This window comes from Abramis brama, assembly GCF_963993115.1.
Source record: "Abramis brama genome assembly, chromosome: 8".
In the NCBI taxonomy this organism is placed as follows: Eukaryota; Metazoa; Chordata; class Actinopteri; order Cypriniformes; family Leuciscidae; genus Abramis; species Abramis brama.
The window spans coordinates 18,478,942-18,497,009 of record NC_139970.1 but is presented as its reverse complement, the minus strand read 5'-3'; the positions used below and the strand labels follow the sequence as shown (position 1 = coordinate 18,497,009).

Here is an 18,068-nt window from a genome sequence, read left to right as displayed (position 1 = left end):
CAGTTTTTTTTTTTTTTGTCATCAGTGCCATGGTTCAACACCTACCTGTAGACAAAGACTAAGAACCTTTTTAATACGTAATGGCCTATTATCTATGAAAAGTCATACAAGGGTCAATGATGTGATGCTTATTTTTGTCCTATTGATTTCAGTGCTGTCAATCGATTTAAAAAGATAACTTATTAATCACACATTTTTCTGTAATTAATTGTTGATCGTTGAACATTAACATTTTTACTATATTTTTATATTGTAATACATACTTTTACACCGAATCTCTAAATTAATGTAGAAACAACATAAAGTCTGTATATGGAGAGTCACACCAAAACAATATGTAATATATAAAGATAGTGGCACACAAAAAAAATAGCCTAAAAAACATTGTGTAGGAAGGCTTCGCGTCTTCACGTGCCACTATCTTTATATATTACATATTTTTTTGGTGTGACTCCAATAATCGTAAAGATATTTATGGATTCATAATTTATAATATTTGCACTTATCTTTTTACTTAGAATTTAAAATAAAAAAAATAGTTTTAACATAATAATAAAAATAAACGACTGGCGTACAGGATTGCAATGTACATTTCTAAGAACTAGCATTTCCCAGTCACACTTTAGAGTATGGTCCAATTCTCACTATTAACTAACTATTAACTATGTCTTTTGCCTCAATAAACTAATTACGGCTAATTAATAGTTAGTAAGGTAGTTGTTAAGTTTATGTATTTGGTAGGATTAAGGGATGCAGAATATGGTCATGCAGAATAATTATGTGCTTTATAACAGCCAATATCCTAGTAATATGCTTGCTAATAAGCAACAAATTAATAGTGAGAATTATTAAAATAATTTACAGAACTTAATATAAAGTGTTACCCACTTTCCTTCCTTTTTTAAATTAATTAATTATTATTTTTATTTTCTGTATTTTTTATTAACCCACATGTAGAAGAGTAGAGTACTATATGCACCTGGAAGTCCCATGTCTCCTCTTGGACCTGTGTCTCCAGGATCTCCAATACGTCCTGGATCCCCAGGGATTCCAGAGTCTCCTTTCTGACCTACAGTGTAGACGCAGTAATCAAATAATGTTCTCATAATAACATTATTGTATCATAGTGCTTATCATAATTTTAAACTGACTTTTAAAAGTCAGATTTTTGCTTTAGGGACTAACCTGGCTGTCCAGGTGATCCTGGCATTCCATCTTTTCCTTGCATTCCAGGGTCTCCGGGTGTTCCAGGGAACCCCTTATCTCCAGTAGGACCAGGATCACCTGATAGACAAATATTTTGTTTACAGTTCACTGATTTTCAACAGCAAAATCAGCAAAATCTTTGATGATTGCTCTCATTGGAAGCCACCAATCCAGAAATGTGTATCAAAGATTATTGTTATTTATCAAAGATTATTGTTATTTACTTGCATCTGTTTATCTTAAAACAGAAAAAAAAAATGTCTGACAATATTTTGATTTAAAAAGATTTAGTTTGTCCAGTTGTTCTACAGTCGTCAAGACAAGACTGTACAAAAAAAAAAAATGTCATTGGTTTACATCTATGGCAAACACCTTCTGCTCTAAGTACCTGGGTCTCCGCTGTCTCCTTTATCTCCTTTAAGGTGTCCCATATCCACATCAGACATGTTACCAGGTGGCCCCTGTAGACCCTGATCTCCCCTCTCACCCTTGGGACCTGAATCACCAAACACTCCCCTGGTCCCACTTAAACCAGGGTCACCTGAAAGAGACAGAACATCATCATGAAGATTTAGCTAATGCAACTCTGCAGGTGCCTCTGCCAGAGTAAGATCAAGTTATCTTATTTAGTCCAAATAAAAAGAATAGTCTTAAATGTGTTTTCATACCTCTTTGTCCAGGTTCTCCAGGGTTTCCAGTGTCACCTGGAAATCCAGGGGTTCCTGTAATTCCCATGATTCCAATTTCTCCTTTTGGACCTGAAAAAATCCAAATAAAAATCCAAATATGAATCAACTTAAGATAAACAAGTATGTGTCAAGAGAATGGCAGAAAATGGGTATCAAAAAAGTACTCACCACGTTCACCAGGGAAGCCATCATTTCCAGGATTTCCTGGTGGACCAGGAAAACCCTTAGATCCTGTTAGACCTGGGACACCAGGGTAACCCCTGTCTCCTGGAGGGCCAGGCATGTCCAGACCAGGTAGACCTTGATAACCTTTTTCACCCTTTATACCTATCCGACCTGGGATGTCATCAAGGCATGTTACAAACCATGTAAGATGTGAACATCCATGCATGTGTGTGCATATACTATACACCTGTGTGGGTGTTACTCGCTTGAAAAACTCACCAAGGGGTCCAGGGCCTCCAGGTGGTCCCATTGGTCCAGGTGGTCCAGGTTCTCCATGTCCCGGAGGACCTGGCGGCCCCACCGCACCATGAACTCCAGGCGGTCCATGGTCACCTGCAAAAATCAAAATGAATTTAAAGTTATTATACCCCCTGAACCCATCCTCTTCAATTTCCTGCAAGCCACCTCTGTAACACAGTCATTATCTAGAGTGGATTACTTCAATGCACTATTTTCCGCCTAGCATGCACAATACAACCTATGCAAAGAATCCAGATCATGCCTGATCTTCAGTCAACCTAAAGGTACTTTCACAACTTTGCCCAATGCATTCAACTCTGTTAATGTAAATTCACCAATACCATCCTATGATAGGATGGTCTTCGTGAATTTATGTTCACAGAACTTTTGTGATGCCACATTCAACAAATCATCAAAGATTGCATACTGTATGTAACCTAGGTTCCCTGAAAGGGAACTCAATGCTGCGACATTTTGTTGATGATATAGGGACGTTTCACCGAAACCGATGTCTGAAGCACTACTGGCCACAGCAGTCATATGCTGTCACTGACATGTCTACTAAAGGGTGCCCGCATTAAACTTCATCAACTTTAAATTGTCTGAAGGAATATGACTGGACGGGGTGTTCAAACCGTGCTTTGACATTTAATCACTGGCGCTTGTGTTCTGAATCAGTATCGCTAACGTTTCAATATTTTAGTGAATGTAAGTGAGCTATGCTCATATTCTGATTTTAAATTTTAATTATGGCAACTGCTGAAATGGGTCATCCCATATATACCAGAGCACTGAGCAGTTGAAATAAAAAACAACTCATAACATGGCAGTTATTGCATGGACGGAGCAAGACATAGTTCAAAAGAATGGTAAAGCTTGCCCTCTTTAACAATACAGTTGAACTAAATGTACGAAGCAAACTTTCTACAAAGCTGAAAAAACCTTAACAACAGTGAAATAAGATTGCATGATTTATCGGTCAATCAGATGCATGTAAAAGTGTAGTTCGTTACTAGCAACAGTGGACTCCCAGCACATTTTCGGAAGAACGGAAAAAAAAGAGCATTTAATTTAAAATATTAACCATACCCCACTTATTTATTTTTTTACTGGCACCTTTTTATTCATACTGTTGTAAATCTCTCTTTTTTTTAATTGCACCTCTCACTTAACCTTCTTTGCTTTCAATTATGAAATGATTCAAATGAAAACATCTTACCTGGACTTACTTTTCAAAATTAGTAATAAAACAATCGCTCTTGACAACAGGGAAAGCTAGTATGTTTGCTTAGCATACCGTCAAACACTACAATTTATGAGTTTAATATAATTTTTTGTTCAAAATCACAATACATGTAAGTCGTGTTTGAAATTACTTCTGGGGTTTCATGTTGCTTCTTAAACAGAGTGAGAATATATTTATATTAAATTCTATGATACAGGCTATGTTCTCACCCTCAAGTCCTCCTAGGTGTATATGACATTCTTCTTTCAGATGAATACAATTGGAGTTATATAAAAAAAAATGTAATAATCTAAAAAAAACTAGCTTCCGCCAGCCGACCGTACGCATACTACGCAAGTCGACTTGCACCACAAGAGTAACCCGTGGCACATGTATGACGTAGGATGTAAGGAGTATCATAAGCTTAGATGCCTCTCGCGGTTTAAACAAATAGGGCTGTGCAACAAATTGAAGCTCCTCTTCTATTATATAGAAATCCTCTGACATTTATTGTCAGAATTGCTAATTCGTGACTTGGGTTTTGTTTTGCTCTTACTGTACCTCTGAGCTTCCACGTTTCCACATTACACTGTGAGTCGGGCCAGGGGTTAGTCTTCCACCGTAAATCGATGCGCACGGCCGTCTGGCGTAAGTTAGCGATTATAGTTTATAAAGTTTTAAATATATTTTCCTTACACAAACGCATGGCTTCACTTCAGAAGGCCTTTATTAACACCCTGGAGTAAAAGTGGAGCACTTTAATCATGGATGGATGCACTTTTTTGGGCTTAAAATTTTCTCCAGTCATTCACTGCCATTATAAAGCTTGGAAGCATTTTTCAATATAACTCTGATTGTATTCGTCTCAAAGAAGAATGTCATATACACCTACTGTAGGATGACTTCAGGGTGAGTAAATCATGGGCTAATTTTCCTTTTTGGGTGAGCTATACCTTGTAGACATACATCATTCTTATGAAAATACCTGAGATAGCTTGATGAACAAAGATATATTATCACTATCATGTGTTTGTCTTCATGTTTCATCAGTCAAAACATTTGCATGTTATTGTATCCATATAAGGCATTTCCTGAAACATTTAATACTTCTATGAATCTCACTTGTGGACTTTCTGTGCGAGGTATGAATCAGTACGTAGGCTTCCAGTATGAATGAAGCAGATATGACATGAGAGTGTTTAGCGCTCCATATCACTATAATCTCCCCATTTTGGGTAAAAATAGAAAAATAATACTAAAGTACTTTGTAACGTAGTTACTTGACTAGTTTAAGCAAACTACTTATTTACTCTTACTTGAGTCATATTATTTTTCAGTACTTCTACTTTTACTCAAGTAAATTATTCCTTAAGTAGCAATACTTTTACTTAGGTAGCCTACAATTTTTGTAGTACTCTTCCCACCACTGCTGAGAGCATCGCAGCTAACACATGAAGAGAAAGGGATATACCTGTCTTGAACTCCTCCGCCTGTATTTCCAACAATCTGCGAGGTGCAGATGCCTGGCTCCCATGCCTTGTGAAAAGAGCCAGGAAAGAGCAGAGCTGATCGAGCAAGCTAAACCTGTTAGAGCTTTCGGCTGTCACGATTATGCAATTTGGCAGACCGTTCATTGTCTAAGAAATTATTGCTATTATGCGATTATGGCAATTAATTGTCTGTTTTTGTCAAGGTTGGGGTGAAGGGATGAAGTGAGGACTCAATGCAGAATAATGGTTTTTATTTAATACAAAATTTAAACTACCCCGAGGGTCAAAACAGGACCGACAGCAGGACTTGACTTGACAACAAGGCAGGGAAACACACAAGAGGTAACATTTGAAGACAATCCTGCACAGGACTGCAAACACAAGGAGAAATATAGCTGCAAGCAGCAATACGGGGCCAAGCCCTGCAAGGCACAGCAAGCAGACCAAGTATGGCGCACAGCAAGCACAGCCAGCACATCAAGTACAGCAGCGCAGCAAGCATTTAAGCACCAAGAGCAGTGCGGAGCCTGAAGAACAAAACATCAGAAATTAAATATACATGTAAATGTACATCAAGCACATCAAGTACAGCAAGTACTGTAAGCACAGCAGCGCAGCAAGCATTTAAGCACCAACAGCAGTGCGGAGCCGGAATAACAAAACATCAGAAATTAAATGTACATGTAAATGTACATCAAGCACAGCAGCGCAGCGAGCATTTAAGCACCAACAGCAGTGCAGAGCCGGAAGGAATTGAAATGACAACTTTATACAAAATTTTAAAGTTGTCCCACACAGGACTCAAACCCATGACCAGAATGGTTCGGGATTCATGACACGTGGTTTAGCAACTTGCGCCACTCAGAGGACATGAATTGCAAAGCTGCAGAGGAGAGGCTTCAGTGTAAGAATAAGCACAAAAAAAGCATGTTAACCAGATTAGCATGCTAAGATAGCTTAATGCTAATGTAGCTTATGGTTAACCTGATAGCTGAAGGGCCACATTAGAAAGAATGGCATCTGGTTAGCATGCTAACCAATTATTATGCTAAGCTAACTAGCATAAGGCAACAAACACAGGCTAGGTCAACTTTGGAGACAAATATCTCGGGAACGGTAGCGAATATCAAAAATCTGTTCACTCACTTCTGTGCGGCTTGGTCCAAAGAATGTCTGATCATAGTTTGGACAAAATTGGGCAAAATTTGTAGGAGGAGTAGCGAAAAAACTGTTTATCATTTTCTTTAATATGGCGGACAGTCACAGTGTTGGAAAATGACAAAGATATCGTCGGAATCAGCCTAAACCAAGGAACGTAATGACATAAAGCAATCAAAATTTGAACAATGTTTTCAACAGTTATAAGCGTTTTGCAAAATACATTATACCTCTGGAACACTAGGTGGCGCTGTGTTCAAACTTCTCAGGTACTTTCAGGACATGGTGTCGATCATCCCTACCAAATTTTGTGCTGATATGTCAAATAGTTTAAAAGTTATTGCAAATTATGACAAAATTCAAAATGGCGGACACGTGGTACATCCCATCCTGGCAAAATCAGTATCCACGGATTCGGCATGACCCAAGGAATCCATAGATACCACATTTTCTGACAAACTGTTCAAAAGTTATTGGCCAAAATAGCCATTTTTCATATCTCATGACCCGTAGGTGGCGCTGTTCCCAACTTTGGCATGGAACCTCAGATCATGCTTCCGATGAAGTGTACCAATTTTCGTTTCGATTGATCAAACTTTGGCCGAGATACAGCCTCTTAGCCAATTTTGGGTCGACCTTGTTAACTTTGCGACATAACTTTTTTTTTTCCAGTATGTTCACTCACTTCTGTGCGGCTCAGTCCGAAGATCATTTGAGCACATGTTTGGACAAAATTGGACCAATTTTGAAGGAGGAGTAGCGAAAAAACGGAATACTGTACTTTTCAAAATGGCTACTACTGTAATGGGCGGAGTCTTAATGTAAGATATTGGTTCTGATCAGCATGATGAGATGAATCAGGTGTACTAAGTTTCATGTCTCTAGATCAAAGGGTTCAAAAGTTATAACCATTTAAATGTTGAAATTTTGAACTGGTGGTGGCGCTATAGAGTTGGTCCTAGAGGCTCTAAAATTGGTCCAATTACTATTCATTACCATCACTACAAGTGTGCCAAATTTCATCATTTTCCTATGTACGGTTCATAGGGCTGCCATAGACTTCAATAGGAGGAAGAATAATAATAGACGGCCCCTTATTTGGACTTGTCTCTCATTCGTCTGGTTAGAGAAATGAATATTAGCCTATAAAGCTTGTTTTGATGAGAATTGGGTTGTAGCTCGTTGTCTAGGTTACTGTGATTGTAAATAGGTGTTGTTTGTGTTTTAACAACGTTTAGCTCAAGAATAGGGAAGTTCGAATAGCCTATGTGAATATTGCCAGCTTCACTGAACTCCTTTAGTTAAGCACTGACCGCATTTCTTTATATTTGAGTCCAAGTTCAAACACTATGAAACGCTCCATTAACGTACGGAGCTCTGAAACACTGCCAGCGGGACATTAAACAGGAAGTGTCTGTCCGAGCTCAAAACAGGTTTTGCGTGGGAACGCAAAAGTTTTGCGTGGGAACGCAAATAAGTTTGCGAGGGAATGCAAAAGTTTTGAGTGGGAACGCAAATAACTTTGCGAGGGAACGCAAAAGATTTAAAAAAATAATAATCTCCCAACCTAAAAAAATTTCCACCACCACGTCCCTTTAGGGGCTCCGTATGTCTGTCCACACACTGCAAAGACACATTTATATGCAAACACCATATAAAAGTGAATTTTGCATCCGATGAACCCTTTAAATTTAATTTACAGAGTGAAAAACTTTGTGCTGTTTTCTAACAGTTGCTCCCCTTGCTCATCACCCCCAATTTTGGCAAGTGCTGCATACATGACATACCCAAAATAAAAAGGTTGCTGCTCATAAGTCATTCTGAATAGACACATAACCAACATATATTTAGAAAGCCAACCCTTGAGAGTTTACAGTTCAAGACTCAAAATTAACCAGACTGTTATTAATATTGAGATGTATAAGCTCAAACATAAAAACAAAAACAACAAATATTAAGAATATATTTATTAAATGTATAAAAATATTATGTGAATTTAGGATAGCAATTTATAACCACAACTAAAGTGTAGCCACAATTGTGGTCATGCTTCATTTCAAGTCTGAGGATGATATCTCGAAAATTATGCATTTTATGAAGCCTATTTTGAGACCATGTCAGGGGAGGATTTGGAGAATTTTCAGAGAAGACCAACAAGAATCTCGTCAAATAGTTTATTGCCCTCTAAACACCCATTTACTGTCTCTGACTAATGTCTGGCGAGGAGAACTGGCCCCATTCATGTTCTTTTCATTTAAATCGAACCTTTCACACCTCTGCCGGTATGAGACTTGGTCTTCATTATTCTTTTATCCTTATTCTTTTGTTTGAAATCAGCCATTATAGCCTTTCTTCTGGCATAATGCTTGGCCATCTACACCTAATGTACCCCCTAAAGACGAATAATCTACCTATTAACTTAAGCCTTGTTAGAAAACAAACAACAAAAAACTATTCTTGGAACTTTAAAATGTGAATTATTTTTAATAAATGATCGTATGGAATAGAAAGCTCCTGCAGCAGGTGCATTAGCACAACAGGTAGCCTCAAGCTACATGACACAATTTAATTTATTAATATTACACTTTTAATTAAAGGTCACTTTAAAACACCACCGAGTATTTGTATCATATTCCAGTCGCGGTTTAATTTTTTTTCAAGTCATAAAAAGATTTTGAAATATGTTATATTTAGCATTTTAGATGAAGCTATGGGCTATCATTACCGAGCATATGCATTCTGTAAACATTCTTTATTCATATGAAAACCCCAAATCGCACGAAAATCACCCACAAAACACAAATACTTCGTATCGTGCACCTTGTTTCAGGTGAAGAGATGTCACTTTCGCTTTGTTATCATGGATGTGCAGAATCAGGAAGTGAACACAGGACGCGTCATGCAGAAGAGGTCACGTTGAACCACGTCAGATGATTGACAGCTGTACAGCCGAATCATATTTCTCCGAGGTCAGATCTGACGCAAATCTGGAAGAGGAGATACACATATAGCTCCGTGCGCTGTTTGAGCTCTTCAGATCGCATAATTCAGTGGAAAATGAATAGGATTTTTATTCTGTATCACCAAAATATTTTACTAACATGTGATAATTAATCATTTTTCTCCAAATATGCGCACTATTGGACTAATAACCCTGGCGGATGCTGTTTATTATATGCATTTGACCACAAATAAACTGGAGAAGACGAGAATGAATGTTATGTGAATGTTGATTTTTATTCAAAATAACGATCGTTACAGATTTTTTTTTTTTGCACTCCTGGCATAAATTAAGAAATGAATGTCACTGCAAACCACTTAAATCATAAACAGTGGTCAAATATCGAAGCTGGAGTCTTAAACCATCCTTATGATGCTGAGTTTTTCCAGATCAAGTAAGAGTGTGATGTTTTGACGAGGAGTGAATTTTGAACAACAAAAATCTGGGATCACCAGTGATCCCTGACGGGCAAGGGGATAAAGAGAGAAAACCTGCACTTAACCTTTTCACTGGCATTTTGTTTTCATAATTAGACAGATATCGTGATGTATCATTATAGGATTGTCTAGCAATATATAGATTATCGCAGAATTGCTATTATCGGTATTGTGAGCCATGTATTGTGTACATAGCCTATCATATTGTATTGTGAGGAACTCTGTGATTTCCACCCCTACTCCCTATACACACAGTATGCATTACGTGTAGGGCACCAACTACAAAGAAAACTACCCTCCGAAAAAGAAGAGTGAATTTGAGAGTGATTTCGACCGAGGGGCAACCCCATGTCTATGTCTCTTGTGCCTTCTAAAAGAGCTCAATAATTGTGGTTGACAAAAATAATCGCAATTAGATCAAATAACCGCAATCAGGCGGTTATTTAATAATCGCAACAGGCCTAGAGCTTGCCATTACGTCTAACTAAGCATTGAATGGACAAACAACCACATATATTTTCACATGCACACACAAACAAAGCAGCTTCCCGAAGACAAAAAAGCTGATGATGTTTAATGCAGGCACCCTTTTATAGACATGCCGGTGCACCAAATGACATCATATGACTGCCGTGGCCAATGAGATTGGCAAGATTTCACACGTGCTTTAGACACCAGTTCCACTGAAGCTTTCCTGTAGCATCAACAAAATCATGCAGTGTTGAGTTCCCTCGAAAGGGAACGTTTTCCTTTTTTAGAAAGGCATCAATGAAACCATTTTTCTTTAAATTTAAAAAAAAAAATGTTTTCACATTTGTGTACACTCATCACTTTCCATGCTCTTCCAAAATCAGTTACAGGGAACAAAAGTATCTGCTAAAAATTCCTTAGTCACTTCTCAAAGTACATTTTGAACATCTGGTAAATAATCTATTCAAAAGCAATATGTGAAACCAACATATAATTGTACCTTTGATTCCTTTAGGTCCAGGTGGCCCAATACTTCCCTCAGTTCCAGGAACCCCTGCCATTCCAGGATTACCCTTTTCCCCTGGAAATCCTGGCACTCCTTGCAGACCTATGGCACCCTTAGGACCAGGAAGACCCCTGCCAGGTTCACCCTGTATACGATAAAGATCAAAGTCAGTGACAAAGTGACAATTTCTCACCCATTTCAATAAAATATTATATATCAAAATCTAAATGGCAGCCACCATCATACTTTTTGCCCAGGTGTCCCTGCACGACCAGGAAAGCCATCCTGGCCTGATTGACCAGGCTCTCCTGGAATTCCATTGGGACCTGGAATCCCAGAGTATCCTAGCAGAGGGAAAGATGGATAGTTAGAAAACATTACAGATTAGATAACTGAAACAAAATCACTCATTTATAAATGTGCAGTATAGTATATCTTGATCAAAGTATCGTATATCCAGAGTAGTATATCTTGATCATAAAGTATGCCCAACCTAAATCTATATAGCACTTATTTTTCCACTGTAGCTGTTGTTATCAATGAACACAATTAGAGTTTAAAAGTTAAAGGTGCAGTGCTTTAGCACATTTCTCCTTTAAGCTTTTAATTTTACTGTTACAGTCTGGCACTTGCTGGTTACCTTTTGGCCCTGGGGGCCCAGGAAGTCCAATTCCTGGCAGCCCAGGGTCACCTTTGTTTCCTGGGAATCCTTGAAGTCCATGTTCACCTTGAAGACCTCTATCACCTGAGTGACAATGTGAAAAAGACGTCAACACAGCCAACTCTGCATCACACCACTGAGTGCAGTTTTTAAGCAGTATGAAACATTAGCATAACCTGAATTTACCTTGAAGACCAGGTCTGCCAGTCTCTCCACGAGGCCCTGGGGCACCCTGAGGTCCAGGTAAACTTAATACTCTACCAGCATCACCTTTACTTCCTATAAAGATTATGGTTGTTTTAAAGAGCATAGCATTTACAACCAGTGGATAAGCAAATGTATTACTCTAAATCAATGACCTGGAAATCCTGGCTTTCCTGATGCACCAGGCAACCCTGAAGAGCCTTTTTCACCAGGTTCACCTGGCTGTCCTACACCTGGGATACCAGGGGGGCCTCTCTCACCCGGAAGGCCGGTGGTACCAACATCTCCATCCAGGCCACGATCACCCTTAATACCAACTCTGGCCTAATCATAGAAAAGATTATATGGTTAGGAAAACACTGCAGAATATACACTGGGGGTTAGATGCACTGTGAATTAGATGCAAAAGTGAATTCAGCTATTTAAGTATATAAGTCTTTTTAGTCAGATCTTTGAGCTCACAGGCTCTCCCTTGGCTCCAGGTTGCCCTGGTCGGCCATCTCTTCCTGGGAGGCCATCAAGACCTGGGAATCCTATGTCTCCAGTAGTCCCAGGATAACCCTTATCTCCTTTCAACCCTGGAGCCACAAAGACATCACCAGGTTCACCCTGAGCACCAGGGGCACCCATTAAACCCGGAGAGCCATCTTGACCCTAAAGTCCAAGGAAATGCAATAAGAAAGGTAAGATTTGTGCAGACAGGATTTATTGTGTTTACATCCACATTTAAAGTGGCCACAGTGCACTACCAATTGAGTTTGTATCCAATCCAATGTTTTTGGTGCCACAAAATGGACTTTGACATACTAAGTAAGAAATGCAATATAATAAGAAATAACAATATAAAATGTACGTACAGGATTTCCAGCAGGCCCAAAAGGTCCTGGCACACCCTTCTCTCCTTTACCCCCTACTTGTCCAGGAAAACCTAAAATGAAAACATTCAGCATGATGCATAATCTCAGAAAGTCCAAACATACCAAAACAAAGCCTTGCTCAATGCTTCTCACCTTGCTGACCCTTTGGCCCCTGGGGACCAGGCAAACCTGGGGTCCCGGAACCAGTGCACTCTGTGCATTTTTCGCCTTGATCACCTGAAAGAGTAGAAAAACTCAGAATCAATTTTGAGGAAACTGAAACTACAGTGAACAAATGGATGACTGAATAACAGCCTCACCTTTCTGTCCCACCTCTCCTGGCAACCCTGCAGGTCCCGGAGGGCCTGGAGGTCCTTTTTCAATATTACAGTCTTCATCTAAAATAAACAAGATTAATGCCAATGACATTCTGGAATGGACAATCAAAGGAACCACACAATCATCTTTACACATTGTGTCTTATTACTATTAGCCTCTTACCAGAAATGACATAATCACTCCATTCTTTCCATGAGGTTTTTGAGTTATGATGAAAAAACAGCCATTTATGTTTAAGATGTTCTTACTGATCGGCCCTGGTGGGCCGGGTGGGCCAGGTTGTCCATCAGCTCCGTTTGGACCTTTAAGAGACACTCCATCAGCACCTTTATCTCCCTTCTGGCCAATCTCTCCAGGAAGGCCAGGAGGTCCAGGAGGACCCTCAATATGTCTGCCTGCAGTCACCCATGGACATAAGGGAAAGCATCATCATTACTGTGAACTATTGTACAAAATTATACCAACCTAATTCTACATAACACTTTATCAAAGTGTGCTTCTCTCACCGGGGGGACCAGGATATCCACGCTCTCCCGGATAACCTGATGAATGAAGAAAACAGATGAACAGATAAAAAGACCGTACAATTTGACAGGACAACCGCATAAGGACAAGACGTCAAGCAGACATCACCTCTCTCTCCTTCTGCTCCGGGGGGACCAGGACGACCAGGAGGGCCAGGACGACCAAAACCCTGTAAGATAATTCGTATTATTAGAAACTACCAGTCCATAATATTGATCTAAGTGAATTAGGTGTGGAAGTAGTGTGTGGCTTTGTTAGTCATCAGTACAGTTTCAGTACTGCAGCCGTTATCTAAGTTTGAAGTATTTTGGAACCACTTACATGTTCTGGTGATCCTTTTTCTCCTTTGTCACCCTAACATGAACCAAAGTCATAATTGAAATAAATAATAATAAAAAAAATGAAATGCATTTTATGTCTAGAGTTACACCATGGCCTTCCAAGATGGGATTTCTTACCGTTAAGCCATCTTTCCCATGAGTACCAGGGAGGCCACTTTCCCCCTATCACAAACAAAGGGTTTCAAAAATAATCTCATTCAATGTGATTTAAGTATTTGAAATAAGAGAGCACAATTAACCATTATTGAATCTGAAATAACAGCTGGCAACAGGTAACTACACTGCTCATTGTCCAAGATCACCATACCTTTTCTCCACTCTGTCCATCTTTGCCTGGTTTCCCCTTGAAAACATAAAGTGAAGCTCAGATTTCACATAATAAATAAAACACTCCTATGATGAAAAGGTCATAATAATATGTACATCATACAATTACACAATCACAACAATCATACAATCACAATTAATACAAAACAAGATGTACAGTGGAGGAAAGTCTGGGATTCAAAGCCTGTAAATTAGCAATGTTTTATTTTACTTTATGGTATAAATTAATACAATTATTTAAGACTGATTATTGTGACTCTTTATACAGATGATCAGATGTTCTTGCTTCAATGCTCTCTGGATCTTTCTTAAATCATGATCATCAGGTTTTAAACAAACTCTTTGAGTTCATGCAGCTCAAGTGCTGCTGTCATTAAAGCAAAAGAGATACAAACTAAATGTGACTTTTTTCAAATTAGATTTTTAATATACTTATTCTGATAATATCATTTATAATGATAAAAAAAACACTATAAAATGATTAAAGTACAAGATAACACATTTTTGCTATTGGTCTAAGAAATGTGGACCCCGCTGTTAAAGCTGAGTGATTTATGATTAATGTATTATGTAAGTAAGCATTTAGTTGCATTCTTGTACAAGTCACTTACTATTGGTCCTGGTGGTCCTTGTTCACCTTTGATTCCAGGTTGATATGGTGCACAAAAACCCTTGGTGCAGAGGGCAAAGGCTAAATTAATATGTATTACTATTCCTTAAAACTTGTAGACAAACTCATAAATTCAAAGATTCAAACATCACAAGGTTAAGTTTTGTTTTACAGGTCAAATATGCAAATATATACAAATAATGCAATATAATTATAAAATTGCATAATATTATAATATATGAAATTATATAAAAATATACAAAACTATACAATAACACATTTTATCATATATGTATAATAATTATACAATTGATTCTGTACAATCCAGTTGTATTTGTTTATAGAGTTACACAATTTTGTGCTGTCACTTACTCTGTCTCCTTTGTCTCCTTTAGAGCCTGTTTCACCCTAGAAAACATGCAAGGCACAAGGAACACTTAGCAGTGTAACTCAGGCACGGCGTCATGGGTGGGCCTGACGGGCCTAGGCCCACCCACTTTTCAACAGGCCCACCCAAAAAATAACTAAAAAATAATAATTAATATATTCTAATTTTGTCAAGAATTATAAAAAAAATCGTCAATAAGCTCATAATTTGTACTAAAATAGTCTAAATGTTTAGTTTTAAAAACAATTTTAAAAAGCTGGCTATGTCTATTTTGATGTTTCTGCGCAAGTTCAGCAGACAGTTCGGGTTTGTTCCGATCAGAGCTCGTGAGCGGAGAGCGCATTTCTGAATATTCCGCTCCGCTCGTTCATTCCGCAGGGTCGCTCGCTCAACCCAGAATGGCCTGCTGGTTCGAAAATATGTGGAATAAGGGCTGCCTCCGACTAATTTTTTTTTCTAGTCGACTAGTAGTTGTTCATTTAAGCCATTCGTGGACAAATCGCCGCTTTATATTAATTTAATTACTTAAATAGGCTATAGCCTACAGGATAATAAGCGTTATGACCGCACGCATAAAGCTTGCCACAACCGGTTAAAGTAATGATTATGAATGTGTCTAAATTAGCAAGGAGACATTTAATTGTTTAGTAATAAACTGGTGTTTTCTGTGTCGCTGCAAAGATGAAGTTGACGATGCGAGTCCGAGAGAAATGCACGCCAGAGAGAAATGCACATTTCATATGGATTATATAATCAGAGAGTAGCCTATAGCCTATTTATTTTGGTTTTAATATTTTCGTTTAAAAGTAGACATTTCAAGCTTTCTGTAATATATAGCCTATATTTCTCAAATCTGTGAGGCACAAGCTGAGTTTCGGCGCCTTCCAGTTCACATGCAATGCAAGTGATCGTGTCGGCGCCTTATTACATTGTCTTATTGATTAAATACGGGCAATTGATTGATAAAACATTGATCAAAATTAAGATACAATTTATACAAAACGAAAATCTTTTAAAAAGAGTTTTCTATAAAACAAAACTTAATGAAGTCGTCAAAATCATGTTTTACCAAAAACAGCGCCGTTTGCTAGGAGTGCGCCAGCGCCTCTGCCTTTCAGCGCCTCTGCCTCGCGAGTGGATGATAGCCCTGCAGACGCCTAGCAATGATATACCTTTAGTGGTAGTATACCTTTAGTTAAGTTATACCTTAAGAGTCTTCGTAGCGCGCTAAGAGACAATGTTATCGGAAAATGCAGCCCAGGTATGATGCGTAACGGAGATTCCAATTCCTTCTTTGGTCAGAACCATGGAGAGCGATCGCGGATAGGTCTGTCCTATGCACCGAAACTTTTAACAATGCAACAAAATATTAAAAGAGCATCAAGCTATTAAAATCTATATCATGTATACGCACAGATAATATAACTGTAGGCTATATTAGTCAATATTTTTTATTAGGTTAAGCATTGATTGGATAACGTTTTTTTTTTTTTTTAATTTAACGTTTTTAATTTAAGGCCCACCCACAATTGGTCTGGCCCATCCAAAACTGGAATCCTGGCGCCGTGCCTGGTGTAACTTAGATAAAATAAATGTAGCCCCAAAATATTTGGACACCTAAGTCACACAAAAATGTATACATTTCATAGGGGATTTGATGACATCATACCGGTGGTCCAGGAAGATAAATTGTTGTGCCAGGGCCTTCAAATTCATCTTGTCTCCCAGGTGGACCGGGGGGACCGGTTAAACCTTTTCCTCCCTGAAAAGAGAAACAGGTATGATCATGATAATGAGTGAGACTAAACCAGGAAAGATGCTGATCAGCTTTGATAATGCAATAGGTGGGGGTGTTATCTGACAAATGGTGTACAGAGTTTGATTCTTATGATTGTTTGTATTATATTGTCAACTTCAAGTCATGTTCAATAGTAAGAAGCACACAAATGTATCCTTCTAAGGCAGAATTTGTTACAACCTGAAGCACATGCTGCAAGTGCCACTAAAGGTTATGAGCCTATAATTTCCCAGAACTCACCTTTTCTCCTTTCTCACCAAGAAATGTCAGCTTGTCACCCTGCAACAAGAACGGGTAAGACAGTCTTTAGTCATTTCACAAACTCTAGACACAAACATTATAATCTATGCAAAAGATTTCAGATGTTACCGGCTCTCCCTTTTGACCAGTTTCACCAGGCCTTCCCTTCAAAGAAAAATGGCATGGTGTGAGATTCAGGTGAGAGTTCACTGGTGTCGGTTAATTATGTTTTAGTCTATAATTTGTTTTAGAGATTTTAACTTCAGACTCACAGGAGGTCCAATTGGTCCAGGTGGGCCGGGTGGCCCTTGTTGTCCAGGATATCCTTTTTGCCCCTAAAAAATGAAAAGAGAATCAGATAAAAGTCATGAAACATGTTAAAGCATACAACAGGCAATAATATATAAATGGTAAAAGCACATTTTCAATATGAACACAAAAAGGGGCATTGAAATTAAAATCTGTACTGGTGAACCGGGTGGTCCTGGAAAGCCCCCGTCTCCTTTTTGAGGGATGGGTACTCCAATTACACCACCTGGATCTCCCTATGAGAGTGAAATATTCAAAACAAATTTACTACACCATTTTCAAGACACACAGCAATGACTAATGAACTATACTGCTTGACCAACGCTATCTCATGACCAATTCGTACGAGTGAGTACGAGGTGACTAATTCGTACGAATTTGTTCGACCTCACTCACCTCCATACGAATTGGGCAACTCATAAAATATGTACGATTTAGCAAAAATCTTACAAATTCATACAAACTCCCTCGTAAAATACATACGAATTGCCGTGAGATCGGGCTGGCTTGACAGAAGAATTGTTTTTCTTCTTGGTGATTACCACCATTTTATAAAAGCAACCAGGCACTCGAGGCAGTACATAATAGTAATTTTACCATGGTTAGGGTTGATTTAGGCACTCTTCATGCTTTATGTTGTGCTTAAAGGGTAAGATTGCAGATTTTCAACTACCTTTATATAGTTACAATGTCATTAGTAATATATCATATTACATTCTCTATCTCTGTGTTATCCACGCCCAGATATCCTTGTTTATTTGTCAGCATAAGTCCATTCAGAAGACTTTTAGCTTCAGGACTTTTGTTAAACCTACAGATAGA

The 18,068-nt window shown here is 38.5% G+C and overlaps 1 protein-coding gene across 1 annotated transcript in view; it reads right to left on the bottom strand.

Moving 5' to 3' along the window:
* col4a1 (collagen, type IV, alpha 1) overlaps positions 1–18,068 on the bottom strand; it is a 67,450-nt gene that overhangs the window by 10,201 nt on the left and 39,181 nt on the right. The window contains exons 9-36 of the mRNA XM_084122644.1: positions 17,405–17,482; positions 17,210–17,272; positions 17,067–17,102; positions 16,938–16,976; positions 16,569–16,661; positions 14,884–14,919; positions 14,513–14,572; positions 13,882–13,917; positions 13,692–13,736; positions 13,555–13,587; positions 13,342–13,402; positions 13,215–13,250; positions 12,957–13,103; positions 12,690–12,767; positions 12,523–12,606; positions 12,370–12,440; positions 11,975–12,166; positions 11,668–11,836; positions 11,495–11,587; positions 11,288–11,392; positions 10,894–10,991; positions 10,642–10,792; positions 2,340–2,453; positions 2,064–2,231; positions 1,875–1,964; positions 1,595–1,747; positions 1,186–1,284; positions 980–1,069 (exon numbers count right to left, since the gene is read on the bottom strand). Coding sequence (XP_083978770.1) covers positions 980–1,069; positions 1,186–1,284; positions 1,595–1,747; positions 1,875–1,964; positions 2,064–2,231; positions 2,340–2,453; positions 10,642–10,792; positions 10,894–10,991; positions 11,288–11,392; positions 11,495–11,587; positions 11,668–11,836; positions 11,975–12,166; positions 12,370–12,440; positions 12,523–12,606; positions 12,690–12,767; positions 12,957–13,103; positions 13,215–13,250; positions 13,342–13,402; positions 13,555–13,587; positions 13,692–13,736; positions 13,882–13,917; positions 14,513–14,572; positions 14,884–14,919; positions 16,569–16,661; positions 16,938–16,976; positions 17,067–17,102; positions 17,210–17,272; positions 17,405–17,482 — 2,518 coding nt within the window. The remainder of the gene's footprint in view (positions 1–979; positions 1,070–1,185; positions 1,285–1,594; positions 1,748–1,874; positions 1,965–2,063; positions 2,232–2,339; positions 2,454–10,641; positions 10,793–10,893; positions 10,992–11,287; positions 11,393–11,494; positions 11,588–11,667; positions 11,837–11,974; positions 12,167–12,369; positions 12,441–12,522; positions 12,607–12,689; positions 12,768–12,956; positions 13,104–13,214; positions 13,251–13,341; positions 13,403–13,554; positions 13,588–13,691; positions 13,737–13,881; positions 13,918–14,512; positions 14,573–14,883; positions 14,920–16,568; positions 16,662–16,937; positions 16,977–17,066; positions 17,103–17,209; positions 17,273–17,404; positions 17,483–18,068) is intronic.